Source organism: Acipenser ruthenus, chromosome 11 (assembly GCF_902713425.1).
Source record: "Acipenser ruthenus chromosome 11, fAciRut3.2 maternal haplotype, whole genome shotgun sequence".
NCBI classification, from domain to species: Eukaryota; Metazoa; Chordata; class Actinopteri; order Acipenseriformes; family Acipenseridae; genus Acipenser; species Acipenser ruthenus.
In genome coordinates this window covers 35024321-35048539 of record NC_081199.1, presented here as the reverse complement: position 1 = coordinate 35048539, position 24219 = coordinate 35024321, and the positions used below count along the sequence as shown (strand labels likewise).

Below are 24219 nucleotides of genomic sequence, written 5' to 3'. Positions count from 1 at the left end.
CGGAGAGCTGGTATAGTGCGCGCGAGCCTGTCGGGCGGGGTGCCGGGGGGGGGGGGGGGGGGGGGTATTCCTCTCCTCCACCCTCTCACCACTCCCTCATAACCCCCCTTCACAAACACATACACAGCAGCACACAAAACTGCGTGCGTTTCTAAACATATTTGACTATATAACAGTCAAAATGAACGATGTCAAAATATTTTTAAGAGGTGTATGTGTCTTCATTTTGTCAGGAAACATGACTAGTCCATCCCGTTTTCTGATTTCCTGCACCAGCTTTGACCCCTGCCTAGCGAATCCCTACACGAATGACACAAAGGACAGTATGTAGGTGATTGTGGGATTGTTGTGAGCACACAACAATCCCACAATCATTCAACCACAGATTGATGAAATTATGACATGGCCCTGTCAAAGCTTACTTTATTTACTATACTGTAATGATTTTCTTTATCTCAATTAATTCATGCAGACACACGTTTTTTGAGTGTTATGCTGAAACAAGCTCTCTGGCCCAGTTGTCATACTCTGGATTCTCAAGACTCTCGGGAGCCAAGGATACCAATATTAGCTGTATGCCTTGCCTGCATATGTCCAGCCAACAGCTATACATTACATCATTATGGGCACACAGCTCTGCTTTTCCTTTCATATCACTCACTACACTTGCAATTCTCAGCCTGCCTTATTCTTCAGTTGTTGTACTCTGCTGCCCCCTAGCCCCGACTATTGAGAATGACATGTTGTACCTTATTATTACTGGTAGTTTAATGATATAAGCTATAGTAATATACTTCTCATTAATATTATAAATTATATTGAATTCTGGTTTGATATGTAAAAGCTGGTATAATTCATTATTATGGCAAGTGAAATATATGCTGTACATGCAATGAAGCAAGACTAAAACAGCTCCAAAACATGCAGGTCATTCTATAGCAGTCTGTGAAAGTAAATTTCACTTTCGCTATAATTAAGCATTAGTTGTCTGGGAATATTAAATTAATTGCGACTTTGTAGATTATCATAGTTTGGCGTTTTTGTCTTCATTGTGTCTAAACACGCGCAATTGAGATATGTGTGTATTATGCAGTGACACATCTGTTGTGATGTATTAATTGAAAGGACAAAATAATTAATCACACAAGCTGAAAACAAAACCCATATGTTTGTATTGAAGACCCAATTTTGTGGCTGTCAGTAACTACATACCTGACCTTTGAGACTAAGCATTGCGTGCTTCTGTAAATATTTTGTTTAATTGTTGGTATTTTATTTTATTTATTTATTTTTTAATTATCTTGTGAACAACTCACAGTGATCTAACAACCTGGCCATTTGTAGAAAGTGTCGTTCCGTTAAACGCGTCTGATAAAAATAGCCCTTCATGTGCTGAAAAAACGGTGGCACCCTACAGGTTTAGAATACAAACTCTAATTGATCACGTGGCATATATGAAATGCAAATATAAGCCTGTGAAAATAAAATGATTTCTTAGTAGTGCGTTAAATGGTTAAGCCACACGTTTGTCCACGGTCTGTTCACAAAAGTGTGATGTCTAATTAAGAGCAATAAGATAATATATTTATTACAAGATGTATATTGAAGGTTAGTCCACAGAGACACTCCTCGTTACGTCAACGTCTATGTATATTTAAAAGTTATATAGGCCATAGACAGAATGTGTGAATAATTTACGACAGCAATATCTGGTCATAGCTACCTCACAATGATAGGCAGTTGTGAATACATGTCGTCATATGGTTACATGGAAACCACAATTTGCTACTGAAAACCTTAGCATTATCAAGTACAGCACTCAGGTTATAACAATATGCTAAACCACTAGAACAGACTGCTCTAAAACAACTACAAAAGCAGGGGCAAAGTTCAGAAACTACGAAGGTAGGGCTATTGTGTCTTAGGTACTTCACATATGCACCAAAAAAAAAAAGGTCACGTTTTTTTCCGCTCAAATGTTATTAGCTGCACCTCGTCTTTTGTTAAAGATTCGTTTTTAATCTTTTCATTGTCGTGGCTAGCATGGTTGTATTTTAACACATATAGAACACATGGTGCATTAAATGTCTTAATATTAATTTAAACGCCAGTAGTCTATATTTTAATCTGTATAATAATATAATGGAAATCTTTTCCAATACAAATACAATTGTTTTGTTGATACTGAAATCACCACCTCAATATCAATAGTATACCTTTGATTTCATGCAAGTGCACACAACAATTTTGAGACCAAGATATAAGGGAAAAAAATAGTTGTATGTAGAGTATTATTTAATGCAAGTCCTGTAAGCCTTACTATTCTTTTTCTGTGTGATTTTATAGATTTGGTGAGAAAATGGCACCACCAGGTAAACAGGTCACCATCCCTGAGGAACTGCCAGAAATCCTGAAAGCCTTTACAAAAGCTGCTATTAGGACCCAGCCTGCAGATATTGTTCGTTGGTCTGCTCTGTAAGTTATTTAACCTCTTGCAATATTATAATATTATAATATGAACAAAACATGAAATAAAAAAGGGTGTCTATTAATATAAATATAATGATTTAAATCCCATGTATAGTAGGGCAGCTGTAGCTGGAATGAACCAGGAAATATAATACACACTGTTCAGTACTGAGTTAACTGTGCTTTAGTGCCTGAAGTTGCCTGGGCTGGCATGGAATCAACAGGGTCTAACTATAAAGTTCCGATTGACCAAAATGTACCTGAAGTTGCACAATGCTAAAGTGTTTACAGAATTGAACCCAACAATAAGCAGACCAAGAAAAGATAATGTGAAATATTATTGTAATCTCTGCTGCTACTTATTTATTTTACTTTTGCAGGTACTTTACTGCTTTAGCCAATGGACAGCCTCTACCAATAAAATCTGAAAGGCTTGCATCACCAAGTCATGCCGAGTTTTCAATAGATCATCTAAAAACCCTTCATGAAAAGGTAGGTCTCCAGGATAGCCACTTGTACATATGGTTCAATGTGCAGGATTATAGGTATTATTGGTGGCAGCATCACCAATAACTGTAATTATAGCAGCAATTACAAATTACAGACATTGAGCATTTTACATTTTGATTAGCTTATCTATGATCAGTTTCCTAGGATCTACCATCAAAGGTGGAGTGAATGTCCCCAGAAAAGGGACATACAGTAAAGGTTATCCAATTATGATGAAACTTATGATGTCACACCATTTCTTTTTTTTTACCTTCCAAATACTACTTTGAAGTTTGGATCGAGATGTTCAGTTTACCCCGAGGAACTTGCACAAAAGTGGAAGGAACTCAATCTGCCAGAGAAACTCTTAAGAGATATCATGACTGTTGGAAATTTTGGCGAAGAAGTTGACTGGCTAAAATTTATTGCTTTAGCCTGCAGTGCTCTTGGCGGGGTAAGTTTTGTCTAGAAAATGTAAATTAGAAACGCATTATTGTTTACTTTTTTGTCTATTAATATGGACTTGTACTTATTATTATTATTATTATTATTATTATTATTATTATTATTATTATTATTATTATTATTATTATTTAAAAGGCAATGAAAAACATCAATTTATGAGTAAAAAAAATGTTGTTGAAGCCGACACCCTGGGATCCTTCAAGAAGCTGCTTGATGAGATTACGGGATCAATAAACTGCTAACAAACAAACGAGCAAGATGGGCCGAATGGCCCCCTCTCGTTTGTAAACTTTGTTATGTTCTTTTCTTATGATCATTGTAAATGCAGTAAGGTGAATAACAAACTGACTCCATTGTGATTTAGCAGTTGGTTCAATCAATTTAAAAACAATGCTGGATTGTAAATAAATATAAAACTATAACTATAAAGAGGATCCAGAAATAGGAAAACAGAGTGGGTATGCTGGGTTGTTTTTTGGATAATAATAATAATAATAATAATAATAATAATAATAATAATAATAATAATAATAATAATAATAATAATAATAATAGCATCAGTAATAAAACAAACTTAAATGACATGGATGCAGTAATTGTATCAATTATATATGCAACTAAAACCACGATTAACTGAGATCATTTTTTTAAATCTCAAGATTAATCGTGACTAATTTTTTTTATCACTTGACAGCCCTAATTGCAACAAATCGTCCGAGCAAATCTCATAAACCATAACAGGAGTTGTTGTTTGCTTAAAGTGTTGACACTTGCTCTATAAATATACGTTTGTTACAAAAAAATCCAATATATATTAAAAATATATATATATAACATTGTTTTCTGAGAATGTGTTACACAAGTATCTTCTTGCTTTTTAACCACATCTTATTGTTTTCTCATTTGACTTTTTCAACAGACTATTACAAATGCCATTAAATGTGCCTGTTGCATACTGACCTCGGATCCTAACTGCCCAACCGAAGAAGCCTGTATTCCTTACCACCTTTTCAGGTTTCTTTATACTTACTTAGCAGACATTGATGGAGAGATTTCTCAGGGGCACATCGACCGTGCATTAACGTATTTGGAGGAGGAAGTGTAAGTAAACATACTTTTAAAAGTAAAATACTTCAATCATACAACAACTAATGCACAGAAAACAATCTTTATACAAATGTGTTTTACTAGAATTGCAGTGATATATATATATATATATATATATATATATATATATATATATATATATATATATATATATATATTTTTTTTTTTATTATTTTTTTTTTTAACTGTTTTGTCTTCCATTTTCTATAGTGTTGGTACTGAAGGGTTAGTTAGAGTGAGTGATTTTGTCAACAATCCAAGAATGCGATTGGGGTAATTCTTATCCAATGACAGCAAGTTAGAAGACCATGAACTCATCAGGATAAAATCACTTTTACATGCTGTTGAAAAATGTTGTTAAGCACCTGTTGGCTTTCTTTCACTTTAATAAACTTGATGAAAACAATGAAACAGAATTGTGTGTTTTAATATCACAGACCATAGGCCAGCTATAGTGCTTCCTTTTAAACCAAGGCCATATATTCAAAGCCTACACCTCTGTCTTTAAAGAGCAAAAAAGCATCTTTTCATTGTGTTGCTAAAGATTAAAAAAAAAAGAAAACATTCTCTGCTCCCCTTATCATTGAATGCTACCCTGCCCAACACATGGCATTGACAATGCTAAAACCCTAACCTGGATGCAGGTGAGTTATGGGTGTTATGGAATACTGAATTTTGTGGCTTCAAGCTTAAACCACAACAATTTTTTTAACAAAGTTTGTTTTTTAAATAAATATCCTTACTTGTGTAAACAGTAGTAATGTTACGAACTATTTACACTGTACATTGAACAGTCACACCTGCATGTTAAAAGCCATCAAGTTCCATAATGTTATACTCTAGAGTTCTAAATTCTTTTTAATATCATTTAACTTTATTTTGTAATGTTACAAACTAAACATTTAAAGTGAGCAATCCGTACAAAGAACGGTAGAAACATCAAAGCAACACAAATACAAAATATTTCAATTCGACTGTTAAAATATGCATTCATCATTACATAAATCAAATGTGTTTGTCAGTAGCAGACAAATCCCATATACTTGTATCAATTGATGTACCGCAGCGTTCAAAAAAACAAAGAATGGTTTTGGAAAATCGGCCTCCATAGTTTCAGATCGGCCGTTGATGAATCAACTTGTTCTCAATCAACTACCGTCCAGCAAAAACCTCTGACTTATACCGTATACAGAATCCCGTTCTCTGAAAGTTTTGGAGATGATTATACTGTAGTTGCTTATTTATTATTATTATTATTATTATTATTATTATTATTATTATTGGTAATGGTAGTAGTCGTAGTGGTCGTAGTTAGTACTGTTGTTGTTGTTGTTTGATCCTCCATACGGACGCGACAGCCAGACATGTTTTAATCCAGTAATGGAAATAAGACTCCCGTTGCATTGATCCATTCCTTTTACTAGAAATTTAATCAGAAATGCATGAGCTTGTTATTACCTAATACACTGTGGCTAATCAAGCTCATTAAAACCTGCAATGGATGCAACTGCTATATGGGAGTGTTATTTCCATTCCATCCCTGTAGTTTATGCAATTTAGATTTAAAATTGGGTTTAAATCTAAACTTGCACCTTGCATCTAAACTTTGAAAAACCGGCCCATCATATTTTATTGAAATAAGTGTACCGGCCAACACTAATTTTATTGTTTTAACTTTGTCTAGCCCTGTCTTGAATATCGTCCTGTAGTTGCTCTGTTTTTATTTCAGATTGCTGTAATGTATCGTATCTACCTTTGTACTGTTTTGTGTCAGGACACCACTGGAAAGGAGACCTATCAGGGTTTTTATCAAGATAATGATGCACTGTCTGTGCCCAACACCCACCACCCGATTGACTGACACACGTTTCACATGCAGTACATACTACAACTGCAGTGAATTTACAGAATGCAAGTGAACAGTTAGTTGTATGTTTCACGCTTGCTTTCTACTTATCGGGACAACTTGATTGAAAACGCGACCCAGCGTTTTATTTTTAATTTTCATACTGCATAATAATATGTTATCTCCATAGTTATGTTGTTTGCCACAAGATGAGCGTGGCGTCACAACTACCATTGGCTTTAACTACCAATCCTTCCTTTTTGCTTTCAAATGAAATGTAGTGCTTCAGCACCAATCACTTGGAGGCGGGTTTTTCTCTTATTCCAGCAATCAGTGTGCTAGATTTGTTGTCAAATCGTCGTCCTACTGACCAATTATATTAAAAAACGTCAGAATTGCTATATGTTGATTGGTTTAAAGGTTTGTAAGATTACTTCCGATTAGTAAAAAATAAATAAAGTGAAGCACGGTAGTTTCTTTATATATATATAAATTAGAAGCGTTGTTCATGACTAAAATGCACAAGTTGTGTAAATTGTTTATTTGATAAATGTGTTGTTTAATTCGTAATTACCGTACACATATTTTATTTGTCACTGTGAGTCATCATCACGGGTTCCTCTTTACCGGCGGTGATATTTGAAACTTTTTTTTTTTTTTTTTTTATCGATCGACGTGGAAAACTGCGATTCTTACAAAAACCATAACCTGTAAATAATGTTAATGTAACCTTATTAAAGAAAGGGTACACCTCTTTAGTTTTATTCCGAGCTTTGCTGGCGGTTTTCCTTTTTTTAAATAAGAAAATAAAATGGCAAGACAAAGTCTTTAATAAACCTCACAAGGTAAGAATTTATCGTAACTGCTTGGTTTTAATAGGAATTATTATTATTATTATTATTATTATTATTATTATTATTATTATTATTATTATATTGACGTGTACTGCGAGCTCATAGTGTATGTGTAGTGCCTAGATCATTAACCGTTACGTGTAACGGCAGTAACAAGTGTTTTATTTTCTTCCAACCGAATCTATAATTGCATCATTTTAAATTCTAATCCATAAAAGCTAGACTGTCTATTGTAAATATGAATTGGAAGAAATAAAATAATACTTAAAATTGATTTCTACTGACAGGTAGGCTCTGCCAAGGCACCAGTGGGAAACAAAAGGTAAGCATGTCGTAGATCTTGATCTGTAGTCCATTATTATTATTTTTCTAAATACGAATGACGCTGTTTTTGCCTTTTTTTAAACTTGAATAACTGACTTTAGTGTACTGACAGTTGTCCCATTTTAATATTGACAACAGGGTATTGGTAACTTTGCCGTCAGAAAGTTAACACGGTGTACTTTGTTCGCTAGCAAAGTGAAAAGATTATTAATTATCATTATTATTATTATTTTTCAAGCTCAAATATTAAAATAAGCTTCTCTATTTACAGGATAGTTGGGAGGAAACCCTCTGCTGCCTCTGTAGATTCTGGTTACTCGCTGTACTCCACAGACTCCGAAGACCAGCTAATTTTTACATAACAACAACATTTAAAGGCATAGTACCAAACTATAATGTGGCTGAGTATTACTACAGGAACCTGATTTTAATCAATAATGTTCCCTTTCAGGTTACAACTATACATAAAGGACTTGACCGCTGTGCTGCTTTATTACAAGGCATTCTACAGACTGAAAAATCTGGTAATGTTATTTTATTGGCAGCTTTATTATTATTATTATTATTATTATTATTATTATTATTATTATTATTATTATTATTATTATTTACACATACACAACCTTTTTAACAGATGTAAAGCCTTCATGCTCAAAACCAGGAAAGGTAACTGCTTCAAAACTCAAAAGTAACATTTGGTAAAGGAGAGAATGGCAGAAGGAAAGACCACCACAAAACTGGCTCTGTAACTCTGAAGGCAGCAGGTATGTAGTGCAGATGTACATTATCACTTATTTCAATGTAAATATTACAAGTACTCCTCTTACACAAAAGCAGATTCACATTAGTAAGCTGTAGCTAGTTTTCAATTATTTTGTTATCCTTCTACAATTCTACAAACCAAACACCATCCAAATGACTGTTATACAGCCTACGTTTATACAACAAAACAAACTTTTGGATTTGTAGAAGTATGTAGCACAAACTGAACTGGATGAAAAAATATCATTTAAAAAATGAATCACTTGGATCCTTTTGTTGTTGCAGTGGAAAAGGTGAACCTGTTTTCCAGTACAAACCCTGTGATGAAAGAAAAGCGCAGTTTAAATACAGCACAGTCTCCAAATGGTCAGCTGGTGTTCATCTCGGTCCCTCAGCCCTCCCATGAGGCTCAACCAGACCTGTCTGATGATGTTAAAACACAGATAATCATTTTTTAAATTTTCTTCCATATTTAGGAAAACAAAGTTCAAGTATATTTAACTGTCGCTTGACAACTTCCACTCCTGCTTTGTCTCCTCAAAATTCAGCTAATTCTCTGTGTTTTCCGACTGTAAGTATCCAAGAATAGTTGTTTTGTTTGTTTTGATAATGAATACAGATGGACACTGATAAGACAAATTGGAGGACACCATCTGTCAATATGTGGTGTGCATCAGTGAAAATGCTCATTCTGCTTTAAAAAAAAAAAAAAAAAATTATATTATCTAAAGAAATAAACCCTTCCTCGTGATAATTGGTGGTCATATTAAGCTGGTCTAGTTGTTTGATCTATCATTATGGCCTATGGTGGTAGAATCTTGTTACCGATCATTTGGTGCTTCCACTATATGGTTTGTTGTTGTAAAAATTACTCGCAGACTTCATAACCAATATAAAATATTACAATGCTGTCTCTTGGAATGTATTAAACTTAGTTTTAAACTTCCACCTATTTCATGTGTGCTTTAAATTTAATAGAGCGTGTCCAATGATATATACAGCCATGGGTCTCCACAAGGAGGGATGAACTACTTTCCTGTATATGCAGGTCCAGCTACAGCAGTCCCATACAACTCCAGCTGTATTTACATCCCCACCACCTGCTGTGTCTAGTGGAAATTAAGTGCAGGATGTACCCCAGCAACTCTATGGCACTGAAGCAGGCTTGGGGCAGTCAAACCATCAGCTGTTAAAGGAGCAGGAGTTGTTGAGACATCTTTCCCATCTTCAACTGCAAGAGGTAGATAACCCTCAACCTGCTGTGCCTATTAGTTCACAAACTCAGATCCAGCTTTCCAGTGAAGAATCTGAGTCTGAGCACAGTGAAAGAACTTCAAGCGAAGTTGATGACCTGGAGTATGTAGATATCACACCAGTGAAAGACACAAGCTGTCAAACCAGCTTTGATAACCAGAGGCTTCTAAGGATTAAGAAGATGAGCCCGGAGCAGACTAAGAAGAAAGTTACGACTGTAAAATATCTTCTAGGAGAACTAAAATCACTTGTTGCTGATCATGGTGTTGTATTTGTTTTTGCTCAGAATAGCCAGTAGTGTTAAAAGGTGGTCTCTGATTAATCCTCAGTGGCCACCATTCCAAAACTCTTATAGCACAATTATTGCATGATTCCTGTTGAATTATCTGAAAAACTATAACAATGAGAAGATGATTTTGATTTTAGTAGCAATGTTCTCTTATCTTACCAGCTGACTCTGAAGTTCACCAACTGATAACAGAGGTTGAGGAGAGTGTCCTTGCTACCTACCATGGTTGGAAGTACAAACGTGCAGGCAGAAATAGCTTTGGCTCTGCAGCCCCAGCGAAGTGAGAATGCACAGTTGCGCAGGTCAGTGACACACTTAAGAACCAAACTACAGTAGCTACTGTGTGACTTGAGAAACTGGCTTTGTCTGGAGCCAATGCCTATTTGCAATATAGCATTTCCAGCAATATAATTCTTTTAATATATGAAATGTCCCAAATGCAGTTACAGTTCTTGATGGATTAGCAGCGATTTACTTGTATGCCTTACATATTCAGTTCTTGCAGAAGTAGTGGACTGTATTCTCCAATTAGACTGGCATTTGGTTGGCTAGGGAAGGAATATCAGCTGAGGTTGGTTTTCCTCATTTACCCTTGCTGGTCAGGTACAAAATAGGGTCAGCCAGAGACCAGCTGAACTCTTTACTGCTGAGTTTAGCAGCATGACAACATACTCTGTTTAAACAGCAACATCGGAACTAGCATTTGTATTTCTGTAGACGATTGAGAATAGTGAATCAACAGTTAAAGGAGAGAGAGAGAGAGAGCAGAAAAAGAATCCAGATCTGTGGACTGCAACTTTGAGAGAAAGTTATATGCCTTTACCAAGTAATGCTTATTGCTGTATATTCTAATCTTAATTGTTGAGGAATACTATAAACCTTTAATTTAAATAACATATAGCACCTGTATATTTATCTTGCCAGTAGTTACAACTTTAAAGAGAAGTACTTTGCTGCTAACATTTTCTAAAGTAGATTAATTTAGTTGTACCTGTTTACTAATAGGTATGCATTTTCTTTAAAATGGATATGTGAGTTTATTTTGTTAGTGCTGACACGTCTTATTAACAGTAACATACATGGTCTTCTCTTTTTAGTTATTTCACTGCAGTCTATGAACATGACAATGCAGACCCAGTTGAAGGAAGCCCACAGGAGTGTGGAACTGCTACAGAAAAAGAATGAAGAGCTGCTTAAAGTGATTGATGATCAGAGAGAGAAGAATAAACAGCTGTTGACAGTGATGCAGGAAAAAAGAAGTGCTGCTGCAGAACAGACAGCAGTGTGAGGTGGACACAGCCAGGGTCAGGATAGGTAAGGGGCCAGCTTCATAGATGTCTGTTCTTTCTCCATTTCGCAAAGCATTTAATGACACATTTGATTTTTGTTGTTTGTTTTCATTGTAGATGTGGATGAAGCTTTGTCAAAAATGAAGAGTTTTCAGTTTAAATTTGAGGCCTCAGAAAAGGAAAATCAAATTTTAAATATAAGTCTCAACAGCGTGATGCTGAGGTAAACAGACTGCGAGAGTTAACCAGGTGAGAGATACTGACTGTTATTTTAATCATGCAGCTCAATCACTACATTTTACCTGCATGTAAATATTACATTACCATTTATAAATAAGTAAAGAAACATCACTGAGTGGTCACCTTTTTGACAAGGATCTTCAGTGTTTACTGATCATATCCTGATGAGGGTTACAGTAAAAAATATTAACATAAAATTGACCACTAGGGGGCACCATTATTTTTCTAATCCCTCAATTTAGAAAGATGAGATAAACAATGGAATTTTTTTTTCTTTTTTTTTTTAATGTGTTTTATTAATTTGCACATAACAAACATTAATCTTCTACCTGTTCACTTGCCTTAACAGGACTTTGCAGGGCAGTATGACCAGACTTCTTTCAGAACTCAATATGGACAATAGCAGATCCAAAGCAGGATCCCACCTTATTAAAACCATTCTAGAACTCTATGAAAACCAACAAAAGGTTGGCTTAGCATCAGATCCTGTCACAAATTCAGTACACCTGTTCCTCAGCACTTTAGAGACTGACCAGTGGGGTTCATCACCAGTCAACACTGCATCATCAAATAAAAACTCAAACTTGGCAACACTGGAAAGTATTTATTGTTATTCCAATGGATCTGCAGGCACACCGTGGAACAAGGGCAGTACTATAGCCTCTTCTGAAAGATTTTCACCAAGCAACCAAGGCAGAATCTGAAAGTGATGCTTGCTTTACTTTATGTGATAAACCAAAACTGGATGAGACCACATCTGTTCCAGTTCTCAGCAGTTCAAAGAAACAGGCCCTTGAGGTGAGGAATGAAATGCATGCATTTGAATCAGTACAATGTGATGCATCAAAGTCCTTAACTAATACCTTTTCCAGATTGGGTGAATCAAATGTACCAGAAATTTCAAGTGAAGTTGCAAACAAGATTGAAGGTCAGATTCCAGGAAGACCTTTAAGTACACTGGACACTTTTCATACCAGTATTATCAGAAACAAGTGAGAGATGCTGCCGATAAATAAAAGTCCTCACAGCTCCTTGCTGCTTCAAAGAAACCGAGGGCAGATGTACAAAAGTAGAATATCAACAGCTGACTCCACTTTTTCAACCTTTGATGGAGAGTCAGTAAATTCAGATTGGAGCCTGATGTCCCCATCCACATTTAACACTGGTGATGAACAGGACTTCAGAAATTGACTTGCAGTGCTGGATGCCAGTATCGCTAACTTACAAAAAACCATACGGACTGATCTTAAGAAATCCTGTTTTTAAGGAATGTAGAGAAATCAATTTTGAGCAGGTTTGTAGTGTGGATATATTTGTATGTAAAAGTGCAATCAATGTTTTAAAATTAATTTCATTACAGAAACATGTATATAATAAAGTTAAATGTTGTGTAGCACATCTTGTAACTTTGTTTTTTTGTATTACATTTAGAATGTAGTTCCAGGAGGACATTTCAATGTTTTTGCATTAACCAATGAATACTACAGGAAAACATTTCACAGTATTACTCCTTGTGGTACCAGTTGTTGCTTCTGTACTCTCACCTTTTTTTAGTTTTGTTTGGTGCATTCTTGAATTGGTTTTTGCAACAGTAACTTCCAAAGACTGGTACAACATTCCTCTCTTGACAGTAACGCTTTAGGGTGTGAATTCACTTGAGGGGCATCTTTCTTAAAAGCTCTTGTCTATTTTTGAAGAGCAAATAATAAGGGCAGGAGTAGTGGGTAGGGCTCTGGACTCTTGACCGGAGGGTTGTGGGTTCAATCCCCAGTGGGGGACACTGCTGTTGTACCCTTGAGCAAGGTACTTTACCAAGATTGCTCCAGTAAAAACCCAACTGTATAAATGGGTAATTGTATGTAAAAATACTGTGATATCTGTATAATGTGAAATCTTGTAACAATTGTAAGTCGCCCTGGCTAAGGGCGTCTGCTAAGAAATAAATAATAATTGTATAATTCATTAATACCAAGATGTTTAGTAAAAGACAAGGATAGGATCAAGGAGCAACTACTAGCCCACTCCTCGCCAACATGATATTACAACTTCTCCCCCCCACCCCAGCATTATTTTAAAGCAGGACAAAAAAAAAAAAAAAAAAAAAGTTTTATTATATACACACACAAGTTACATTAATTTGTTACATGACACCGAAAATGTGATACTCTTACAATTACACTGAACGGTATTGGGAAAAAAAAAAAAAAAAAAAAAAAAAAAAAAAATGGTGTCTAACTAAAATACTCCATTGACCAAATATCTATCAATGTATACCATACCTATACATGTTATTTACAGGTACTTGTGGGGGAATAAAAAGCCTTCTGTTAAACCATATTCTGTTTCTAGAAATAGAACCATGGATTCAGTATCTTGTTACTCCAGATTTCCATATTTGGAGTGAGAAAGCAAAAAAGGAATAACCGAAGCACAGGCATGTCCTAATGTCTGGTATTTAATCCACTATAGATAATAAAACACCCCTTTCTGTCCAAACATGGGACTTACTGTACAGAACAAATAAAGATTGTAACAGTACAACTTCCTGTAGTTGGCTGAGATCTTGCGCACAGACAACTTGCTCAAATTCACATGCTAACACATTGGTTAAAAGAATGTGCATATTAAACAAAACTGTCCAGGGCACAGATCTAGAAAAGGCTTTAGTGTGAATGTGAAATTGTTTGTACTCACTGGTGTATATGACAAACACTACTTTGCATATCAAGTATAATATACAAAGTGCAATCAACAAGCTTAATATTTATTTACAGCTTAGTTTAAGCATTATTTATACAGTATATCAGGTGAATGTACAGCATCAACAAACCTGTGTAAATCCATAAAAAAATCAAATTTCAGCTTTCAAAAAGTTTTATTTACACTACACGATTATACTGTTAAATAACACAGTATTTGTTTTCGGTGTGTAAACATCTGAACTTTGTTCAATAACTGTTACTGGGCGACAAATGTAATGCAAAATAGACCTGAACACCCAAGAAAAAGATCACAGTTCTTCATAGTCTGTTAGAAGAATACGCAGTAAGAGACAGGAAAATATCATTGCGATGACCTAAAAACAAATAAATGTAAAAACAAGCATTAGTAGGTTTTATAGATGCAAATAAAACACTGAATCCATAACTACTAACACACCCAATAGTACATGTACTAAAAACAAATAAACTTTTGGCATTTAAATAAAATTACAGCACAAATGCAGATTGCATTACAATATTTTACAATCATAAGTTTAAAAAAAAAAAAAAAAAAAAACAACCTACCACACCCACAACCAAGGTTTCTTACCTGTGCAATACCCAAACCAATCCCTACGCCTCCAATAATAAAGTTGTGATTCCATATCCACGAGTCCATCTTTTTAATACATCCCTGTGAATGGATTAAAATATATTTAACTGCCTCCTGAACCACAAAAATACCCAAATCTTACATGAATTATAATGTACTTACAATAGGGGCACTGCGACATTGCCTTAAAGCATTTAAAAATGTTAGCTTGGGTAAATCACTAAAAACATGGTCAGGTACCACACCCCCTATTCTGCTTAAATACAACAGCAGTAAAACCACACACCCAACTACTTGTGTGGCCATAACGTAGGTACAAAATTGCTGTTACATCTTGGAGATGGCCATCTAAAAATAAGCCTATAAAATGGAAGGCTATCAGTCAGTAAAGTTTACAGAAAGCTTCACTAGAGAGTTACTTCATAGCATGACAAGACCATTTAAAAAAAAAAAAAAAAAAGGATTTCCACACAACGTCAAAAGAAACAAACATTGCCAGCATTTAGTATAGATTTCCCAAGGGATACTTCACAGTATCAATAAATGGTGTTCAGCATCAATATATCACCGACAGGCCACATTAACACTGTAATGCCATGCTGCTGCAGTAGGAGCACTTCTGGGTGTTAACACAACTGAAAAACTTTTCAAAATAAACCCTAACTGGATTAAAAGACACATTACAATTCAACAATGCTTGCCTGAACATGAATGTTATCTTTGGCATGGCTCTGGACAACGGACCCACACTGTGGTTTCTCTTTAATGCAGCAACTGTCTGGGACTGCTTTTCCAACCGTGGTATTGAACCAGTCTGTGTAATCCATGGCACCACAACACTCAAACTGTGAGGAAGGAGAGAAATGCATGCATTTTTCAGACAGACATTGGCTTAATTGAATTTGTACACAACACTGTTTCACGGCCCAAAGTGAAAGATTTTGGGGGGGGATTTTAGTTTCAGAATGCCAATACAGTATGTCAATTATTTTGTTTAAAGTCTGTTCTATGCTTCCCAATGGTTTTGCTTTGCAAACAAACACCGCATTAGGGGGTTTTGAAAGAACAGCAATAAGTGAATCAAAACGACATTTCCAACTCTTGCCTTCTTCTGCAATCTGTCCACTGATATTTTTATTCGACGCTCCGTGGAATATCTCCTGAGGGTTTTCAAATACAAATTCACCATATTGCTGTGGACCTGTAAAAATAAGGTGGTGCTAAAGTAAAAAGCAAGGCAAAATATGCCCATACATACAGACACCAGAAGAGAACAGAAAGAATGTGAACAAAAACAGATTTTAAAGTGTTTTAGTTTAAGGCTTTGGTTTTACCTGCTGCTCTCCCAACACTGTTCTTGTTTAAAATACCACACACCAATTATTTTACAGATTCAGCACGTTGCTTGTAAAAAGTTATTAAAGCAGGAATAAGTCAGGATTTTGTGGTGCCTCCTCCACCCACAGCATGAACTTCAATCCGGTTTACATTTACTGTCCTTAGAAATTCCAAGGGAGTTCATGCTGGCGTGGCAGTGATCATTTAGCACTTGCCTGTACATATAAAACAACTTTCATATATATTATAAAAAATAAAGTTTAACTTACTACTCCTCTATGAAAGTAGGCAAATAGTCCAACCCCTATCTCCACAGTGAAGGTGATGCACATGATAACTGTAAACTGTTGAAGAAAGAGCTGCAGTTCAAATAAAATACAGAGATTGGTTCTTAAAAGCAGTCGTACAGAACCCAAAAATTATGTTGGTAGATAATATAAATCAGAATGTGCCCCTGCCACATATTGGAGGACAGAACGAACTCACTTCTGAATGTGTGAACACAAAGGGTTACAAAGTGCAAGCATCAGTGTAAACAGAGGACTATTTTTCGGAAATAGTTGGGGTGTGAATACTTGATAAAGATTTGGCTCTTTCTTGCAAGGTATTTAAAATGCATAAGAAATACATACCCCTTTAATCATTGAATTGTTCTCCCCTATGACAGCAATGCAGCCAAAGACCGACATTAAGAACACAATGCCCCCAATAATCGCAAGTACCACAGCTGCATGAGAAGTAACCTCTCGGACCACCACAGCCACATCGACGAACTCCAGCGCCACTGACCCGCCAACACAGACCAATCCAACACCTGAAAGCTTGGCAAAAAAAGATGCAATGATATGCAACATTTAAAAATACACATTGCATTATTTTGATAGTGCAACATGCCTCTAATGTATGGCATCCATCTGTTTAAAAATGAATTTTTTATTATTATTATATTAGATTGCATTTGAAAGCAAGTATTGATGCAAGTGATTAGGGGGACAAGAATCTAAAATGTACCACGATACAGTAAAAATCACCTGCATGGCACAATAAAGGAAACACACCATGCTAAACATTTTGAATGTCTAGACCAGGGGGGTTCAGTTTTGTTCAAGGAGGGCCTATTAATTCACCTATAATTAAAACACCAATAAATATAATATACCTTTATATATAGACCCAATACAAACATCTTTTCAGCTGCCTTTTTTTGGTTTCTGAAATATGTTTATTTTAACATTGTATTTATACGTTATTGGCTGGTTTCACAGGCCCAGATTTGCACTAACCTTGGTTTACCTTACCTAAAATTAACATTAGTACTAGTCCTGGACTACCTAATCAGGGTCTGTGAAACCAGCCATATATGTGTAGGTTTATGGGACATCCTAAAATGCTTACTGTGCTTAAATGGAAAACAAATATCAGTCTTAACACTTGCCAATACTATCCTAAAATAAATTGTGGATTTCATCAACTAACGTTAAACGCTAACGTAATGTAAAAAGCGCTTAATGTGCAAAATTAATTTATTGTAGGTTTACCTTGATTTAAAATTATCTAGTGGGATTTTTTTTTTTTAAATATAAATAAAATGCATACAAAATGTTTTGAAATTAAAGAGAACATGCTTCCCACCCCAAGTCATCAAAATAAACCCAGAACACTGAATCACAATAAACTCGACTCTCCCCGTTTATCTGCGCAGTTTAATTACAAAAGTAGGATTTATTTTAGGATAGTATTATGAAGCGTTAAGCTTGATATCTGCAAAATTTGCAAGCATTTGAGTGGTATTGCACCATATTAAGACGCGTTAAAAGGCAGTTAACAAATATTAAGCACGTTATTTTTAGGGCTTAATGTGATTATTATAGCGTGTATGTTAACAAAACCCTTAGGATTTCAAGGAATTTACCTAGTTTCTGCTTGAGTGGGATTTATTCAGTCGACTTTTTTCGGCGGTCATTTATGACAGTAACCACCAAATTCCCTCCCCTGGCTGCACGTGTATTTTGTTTTCATGTTCTACTTAAAACTACATGTTGAGCAGAAAATTAACTTGCAATGGCCGAAATCTTCATTCCAAGAAAATATAGAAAACGCTAATGTCTGACGAGGGCCGCAGACAGTGCATCGTGGGCCACACTTTAGGAACCCGTGGTCTACACAATCATTACGAAACAGCAACAACAAATGACGATTTAGCCTGTATCATTATAAACTAATCACTTACCCCAAAAATGAAGGCTAGAGCGAGGAGTGAAGATTTAATCCACAACAATTTGGATGTTTCTTTCTTCATGGTAATAGATTACGCAGATGTATCAATTCGGGATTTGGCAACCTGCGTTCTGTTTTACTTATAAAGCAAAACACTTCTGTGCGTTTTGACCGCAGCTGAAACTTGTTTAGATACACCGACAAATGAGTAGATGAAATTAATTAATACAAAATTGGTTAACAGGTGTGAAAATGGTTTAGCATCAAATACAGACAAGTTGTTTCTAAAAGGTATGACAGTATTACAATACGTATTTTTGTCTCAAATCAACACGACTTGGTCATGTTGAAAGTTGTCCGAATAAACCTATGGAGTGAGGTTACGGTCAGAAACACGAGAGCGCAGAAACACAATTTGTAACTGTAAAATGCAAAATATACAACCTCTCAAAAAAACCCGTTTAAATAACCCCGGAACCGAGCACCCTTGATTTAGCACTGCTTTGGAACAGCAGATTACTTTACTGGTTGCAACAAAGTAGCGAACCCAAAGCTACAAAAAACAACAAGGCTAAGTGTGGTGTAATGTTTTTGATGGGTGGGGTAAAAACATAAATTCATGTGTTCTTGATAACGGTGTTTCCACGAGTGAATGTTTTGCTTGGGGGGGGGGGGCTTTGTAGGAATGTGAAAAACACTTAGGCTACTTTTAAGTTAATATTTGTTACTGCGATGCTAAATGTCGCCGTTTTTCTTGTTTTATGTTATCCAAATGTTCATTGTTCATTGATTAACGTACAGTTGTATGAACTTCATTGGTAGCGGAGAATTGATGCTGTAGCGGAGGTTAAGAGTCTTGTCAACAGCTAATACAACTCCCAATTGCCCTTTGTTAAACCAATTCCACAGGGTATAATAATTTAATAGAGTCAATATTGTTTTTATTAGATACAAAATTAATAGAGGCCCTAGAGGTCTATTATTTAGATGCATGTCTTTGTGCTCATTAAAAAATAAAAAATAAAAACATTTGCTAGTAGCTGCATTGCTTTCTACAGTTATGGGATGCTGACAAACCGTTCTAAGCCTTATATACTGCTCGGTGGACGACATGAACATGGTTCAGTTTCTCTGCATTTTCTCGGTATGTGCCTGCTTTATAACTCAACATAAAAGAAGTTGTGTATAGTTTGCCCATTTCTCTTTTCAACCTTTTCTGCTTTGTAAAATGATCAGATTGAACACTACATCTTCCTAGACAAAATGCTAATGAAAGTAATCTCTGCAAAGCTGTTTGTATTATATACAATGTGCAATGTAATGATTCATGACAAGTGGATGTTCAATTCAGAACGAGAGCAATGATGACTCTATACAAGACTTTATGGGTAAACTTGGGTATTCCAATGTGAACACAATATGCAAAACAAAATGTTACTGTTGCTACTTTAGGAGTGAAAAGGTTCATGCTTTTAATTTAATGTTTATTACCATAATGGCTACTGGGAGTTATAAAAGCTGATGGATAAAGGAAGAAGAAGTCAAATCTGAATAAAACAGCCAAGTTAGAGTAACAGGATTAGCCATATAAAGATTGTATTTCTAATTGTATTCATGTTGGTGTAGCAATTCCTGTTGCAAAAAACAAAACCAAATAGGTTGCCAAGTTAGCCCCCATATTACCCCTTTTGTAGCTATCACATAGTTTTATGACTGTTTATTGGCTGTCTTAAAGCATGTGAACAAGTATTTTGGTCAGATATGTGTTTACAGCAATCAAGTACTTTAGCCAGCTGTCAGTTCTGTCACCCCAATCTCTGAAACTCCCCCAAAAACTCGTGTGGGACAGTCTTAGGAGACACATTTGTTCTCCACACAACAAGCTGGTGGTGAGTTGGAGTGCCATTCCTCTTTGTTGGAACCAAGACCACATTGCAAGCCAGTCACCACATGGCCTGTACCAATGCCAGTGTAGGGCACACCCATTTCCCATCAATATGCTTGGTGCCTTCATCATGCTCTGAAGTCAGCAGAGCAAATTCAGAACTGTAGTTTTGAGCGACATGTTTTCTTCATTTTCATCTACAGCAGTAAAGCCAACATTTGAAATCCAAGTTATAAAACAAGCCTAATCAAGTTTTCTTTTTTAATATATGCAAAAATGTGAAAACACTATCTTATTTAAATGTGAAACCTGTTTCAGCAGCTGTCATTTTCTTTTTCTTTTTTGATCATAAAATACCAACCTTGCAAATCAGATTACCAGGTTATCAGATGTAGAACTCATTACTTTTTCATTTGAGTCAAAAGAAAGATTTGATCAAATCTCTTGTCAAATACCAGAGATTTCAAAGTTAGTCTGTTTTGATACTATCTGCATGCACATGAACTTACAAAGTAAACATCTCACTTCAGCTGTGTGCAAGTGCTGCCTGGAAACAAAATATTCAACTGGTCAAATATTCTATGCTGACTCTATGCAAATGGGGGCTATTGACAGTCAATAAAGTTTTTTCGGTATGTTCTTTTCGTATTATTGACATGTTTCCATGACCTTCTGGGACTCTACAGGTACTGAAGTGAATGTCTTTGTAGTTGTTAAATGTAACACGTTGTGTAGAGGGTGTCTCTTTTTGTTTTAAAAGAAGCAGTCACACTCAGGGCTACTGAGTAATTTTGTCAGTACCTTGAAATAGTGGGTGAGCTTCAATATGCCGTAGCAGTGGTGGTCTTACCTATCCCTGTAATATCCTGACAGCCCCAGTTTCAGTAACCTACTTACATTTTTTTTTAAAAGCCCTTTGGAAAAATGTAATAACCATGAGTGTTTTTGCCAAATTGTACAAGTAAACTTGACCATATGCTGAGAAAAACAAATCTATAAAGATAACATATTTATCAACCATTTTTAAATACTGCATGGTTGATCAAAAAGGCATTCTTTTGGACCTGAAATGAAACTTGGAATTTTGGCCCACTTGAAATTCTCTTATTTCCTTCAGATCTCTTCTTTTTATTAGACTTTTCCTTTTATGGACAGAATCCTGGGCCACAAAGATCTTTTCTGTTTATGCAACTAACTCAATACAGTTGTCTGTTTGGAAAGTCTGCAAAAAAACACTGTTTGGAAAACTCCTTTAAATAAAAGACCAGACAAGGAAACAACTGATCTGTGTGTGTATATATAGAAACAAAATGTTTAACAAAAGTTAGACCAGATGCATTCTTTATTGGTTCAATGTATTTTTTATGTTACACAAAATGTTATTTACTTCTAAAAGCAAACAGTATTTTCAATACTAAATACAAATCCAATTGCCAATGAGTCGGTTAGAAAGAACTCCAAATGACTTGCTGATTTAAGTTACATTTACAGTTCAAGTCAATGCTTCCCATATTTTTTCTTTTTACATCTACAAATGATTTAAAACAAACGTCAGCGGTTTCTCTTCAACCAGCAGAGGGGGCTGTTGTTGTATATTGAATACACACTGTCACACCTAAGAAAGAGCTTGTGCGTGGATTGGAGAATATTTGTGGGTTTCACCTCCTAAAGCAGTTCATTTGCAGAACGAAAAATATGTCCTATGGTTTCCTGATCTCCAGATTATATAGGTGTTTTATGTGTCTATCTGTACTGTATATATGGCTATTTTCTTTCTTCAGCCGCAATGATCTGCTGTTGTCTACTGTCTACTTACACTGATGGTGTATTAGGGGAGCAGCACACAGTCTTGTTAGGTTGTCAAGTTTGTTAAATCCCAAAGTGTGCTTCGTATGAATAGAAACCTTTTTAGTACCAGTATGCCTTTAAACTACTGTCTGGGGATTGCGAATATTGTGCGTGGTAATTTACCTCTTCCTTTTTTTTATCAGACTTGGTTGCTATTAAGTAGAATTTATTGGAGACTGTGACCTGAAACATTTCACTTCATACTGTAATGTACTCCTTTTTTAAAGGCGGAAAAAACATATTTTCATTTTACACTGATTTGTTTAATTTAAGGTATTTTTCTCCACAGGAATGTATTTCAATTCACAATCTACAGTAGTACAACAAATTAAATAACAGCTTGATATCCACATTGTCAATGAAGTCAGCAGTCAATAACAGCTTTATTGAATTTCAAAACTGAAAAAAACATCTTTAAGTAACTTATGTGTTCTTGGTTAATAATAACATCGACACAATTAACTGTGGAACAGAATAATGAGTGGGAAAGGTTAAATAGAGTTGCTATGTACAGCTGCTATGTACAATATATATATATATATATATATATATATATATATATATATATATATATATATATAGCATTTCAGACAAACTGCAAACTGATGAGAGACAGTTACAAACTTAAAAGTTGTATTGTGTAATAAATGGAATACTTTCATTTGGATTGCATTGTACTATACAACCATACAGCACATCAACAGCCTTACATTTTCTTAACCTTCTCTAAATTGTATTCAACCATCAGTTAGCATTGACAAGCCTGGATTTATGTGCTGCTACAAGCCAACAAATACATTATGTTGGATTTAATGACAGCCAGGAGATTTGGCAGGTGTTTTAATCATCCAGACGCGACTCAAATCCCATATTACAGACAAAATGACCAAACCATATGGTGTACTGCTGTTCTACAGTATCTTGCCTCTGAAGAAAGATTTTTTTTATTTATTTTGGCTATAATCTGCTTTAAAGAATATAATACATTTCATAAATTACATTTTGATGAAAAAACTTGATTATACCTCATTTAAAACCATTTAAATATATTCATATAAAAAAGAGATCTGAAGTTTGAAGTCTTTCCTGAGCCAAGATTAAAGTCAGACTTGGGCATGCTGTGGCTTGCCCACATCAAGCTAGATTCATCTGTGTCTTGGTGTCAAGACAAAAGCCAGCACAGTCTTTGTCTTCACGACACAGTCATGATAACAACAGAAGGCCAGATTTATGTTGTTCCAATGTGTTGTTGGTATTGGGCTCTATTCACAAAGTTTACATTCTTATTTATTTAAAAAAATGTTTTATGATTATGATAAGCCAATTCATGCACTGTCCACCATGAAAACCATTTTTTTAAAGAATCTATTCTCTGTAGTTTTATTATTATATTTATATAATATAAGCACAAATAAACCCTCAAAAGTTGTTATTGTATTTCTGAAAATGGAAGTTTGAGCCATGCTTCTTTTGCTTAAGGGCTTGTGTTATGTCTTGTTTAACTCCATGCCCGATAGTCACTGGGTTCAGACTTCTGGTTGTTCCAGCCAGGTGCTCAGTTCTGATTAAGATCAGAGGACTGGGAGTTTACTAGTGCCAGCTAACTAAATTCCATTCTGTTTGACATGTCCAAGTCATGAAGGGCCTGCTAATACAAAAACATTAAACAAATTAAAGCTCGTGGGCCTCTCACACAGTACGCCTGAGCAACTTCTGAAGGCTATGCTAAAACCTTATTATATAATTTTTATTTTATATAACATTTCCTGGGAATGTATCAGTTTGCTGGTTAAATATTGCATTAATATTGGGGGACGGATGGAGAATCAGCTTCTATTGTCTGTGAATGCTAACAACTGAGTGATTGTGTAAAGCTGGTGAAGTTTACATTTTTCATTACAAGAGTACAACATGCCTGCTATATTTGTACAGTAATCGGAAGCAGTTTCATTTATTCTTATTTGCCGTGGCTCTTTCCACATAATTTAATGTTTTTTTTTTTTTATTTGGTCAGACAGTTGTCATACATTTTCCCTGGGTGCCCTTGGCTTCAAATGGTAATTGCAGTAATAACTATACCATACTACCCTTTGCAAAACTGTACCCGTTTACGGAGGTTAGAGTATACAGAAGGGTTTACCTCAATACAATAAAAATCAAACTAACAAAACACACACAAAAGAAAACATACATATAAAAAATGAATTCTGTTTTTTTTAATTTTTTTT

General features: G+C 35.3%; 3 protein-coding genes and 1 long non-coding RNA gene across 13 annotated transcripts in view; 3 read left to right on the top strand and 1 right to left on the bottom strand.

The window, feature by feature from the left end:
* Positions 1 to 1815: 1815 nt before the first annotated feature.
* On the top strand, positions 1816 to 4847 carry LOC117426680 (ropporin-1-like). The gene is made up of 6 exons (XM_034044558.2): positions 1816 to 1905; positions 2347 to 2475; positions 2850 to 2961; positions 3251 to 3412; positions 4343 to 4524; positions 4741 to 4847. The coding sequence occupies exons 2-6, from the start codon at positions 2360 to 2362 to the stop codon at positions 4805 to 4807; spliced, it is 639 nt and encodes a 212-aa protein (XP_033900449.1). The 5' UTR covers positions 1816 to 1905; positions 2347 to 2359; the 3' UTR covers positions 4808 to 4847.
* Positions 4848 to 6809: 1962 nt separating this feature from the next.
* On the top strand, positions 6810 to 13370 carry LOC117426489 (uncharacterized). 9 transcript variants are annotated; one of them, XR_009330582.1, is made up of 11 exons: positions 6810 to 7221; positions 7518 to 7552; positions 7826 to 8078; positions 8189 to 8318; positions 8602 to 8682; positions 8793 to 8887; positions 9295 to 9556; positions 10022 to 10161; positions 10957 to 11173; positions 11266 to 11397; positions 11738 to 13367. It is a non-coding gene; the product is annotated as an uncharacterized LOC117426489 (long non-coding RNA). The 9 variants fall into 9 exon arrangements; XR_004548129.3 differs by having other exon boundaries at positions 9365 to 9556; positions 11738 to 13362; XR_004548125.3 differs by having other exon boundaries at positions 8602 to 8887; positions 11738 to 13368.
* A 749-nt stretch (positions 13371 to 14119) lies between these two features.
* LOC117426681 (CD63 antigen-like) lies at positions 14120 to 18717 on the bottom strand. 2 transcript variants are annotated; one of them, XM_059033814.1, is made up of 7 exons: positions 18272 to 18717; positions 16674 to 16862; positions 16311 to 16400; positions 15809 to 15904; positions 15405 to 15548; positions 14701 to 14784; positions 14120 to 14464 (listed from the first exon to the last, which is right to left on the bottom strand). In XM_059033814.1, exons 1-7 carry the CDS (start codon positions 18338 to 18340, stop codon positions 14399 to 14401), a joined length of 738 nt encoding a protein of 245 aa, XP_058889797.1. In that variant the 5' UTR covers positions 18341 to 18717; the 3' UTR covers positions 14120 to 14398. The 2 variants fall into 2 exon arrangements, with proteins under 2 accessions (XP_058889797.1, XP_058889798.1); XM_059033815.1 differs by having other exon boundaries at positions 16311 to 16385; positions 18272 to 18682.
* A 560-nt stretch (positions 18718 to 19277) lies between these two features.
* Positions 19278 to 24219, top strand: part of LOC117426995 (myosin light chain kinase, smooth muscle-like) — an 81921-nt gene continuing 76979 nt past the window's right edge. The window contains exon 1 of the mRNA XM_059033809.1: positions 19278 to 19402. Coding sequence (XP_058889792.1) covers positions 19324 to 19402 — 79 coding nt within the window. The 5' untranslated portion in view covers positions 19278 to 19323. The remainder of the gene's footprint in view (positions 19403 to 24219) is intronic.

What these genes read in the sequence shown, in the direction of transcription:
- LOC117426680 (XM_034044558.2), top strand. Translation starts at nt 2,360, where the DNA reads ATGGCACCACCAGGTAAACAGGTCACCATCCCTGAGGAACTGCCAGAA. An exon ending in TAAAAACCCTTCATGAAAAG is followed by an intron (nt 2,962 to 3,250) that starts GTAGGTCTCCAG and finishes ACTACTTTGAAG; the next exon opens with TTTGGATCGAGATGTTCAGT. An exon ending in ACGTATTTGGAGGAGGAAGT is followed by an intron (nt 4,525 to 4,740) that starts GTAAGTAAACAT and finishes CATTTTCTATAG; the next exon opens with TGTTGGTACTGAAGGGTTAG.
- LOC117426681 (XM_059033814.1), bottom strand. Translation starts at nt 18,340, where the DNA reads ATGAAGAAAGAAACATCCAAATTGTTGTGGATTAAATCTTCACTCCTC. An exon ending in TGGACAGATTGCAGAAGAAG is followed by an intron (nt 15,549 to 15,808) that starts GCAAGAGTTGGA and finishes CCTTCCTCACAG; the next exon opens with TTTGAGTGTTGTGGTGCCAT. An exon ending in AAGATAACATTCATGTTCAG is followed by an intron (nt 14,785 to 15,404) that starts GCAAGCATTGTT and finishes ATCCATTCACAG; the next exon opens with GGATGTATTAAAAAGATGGA.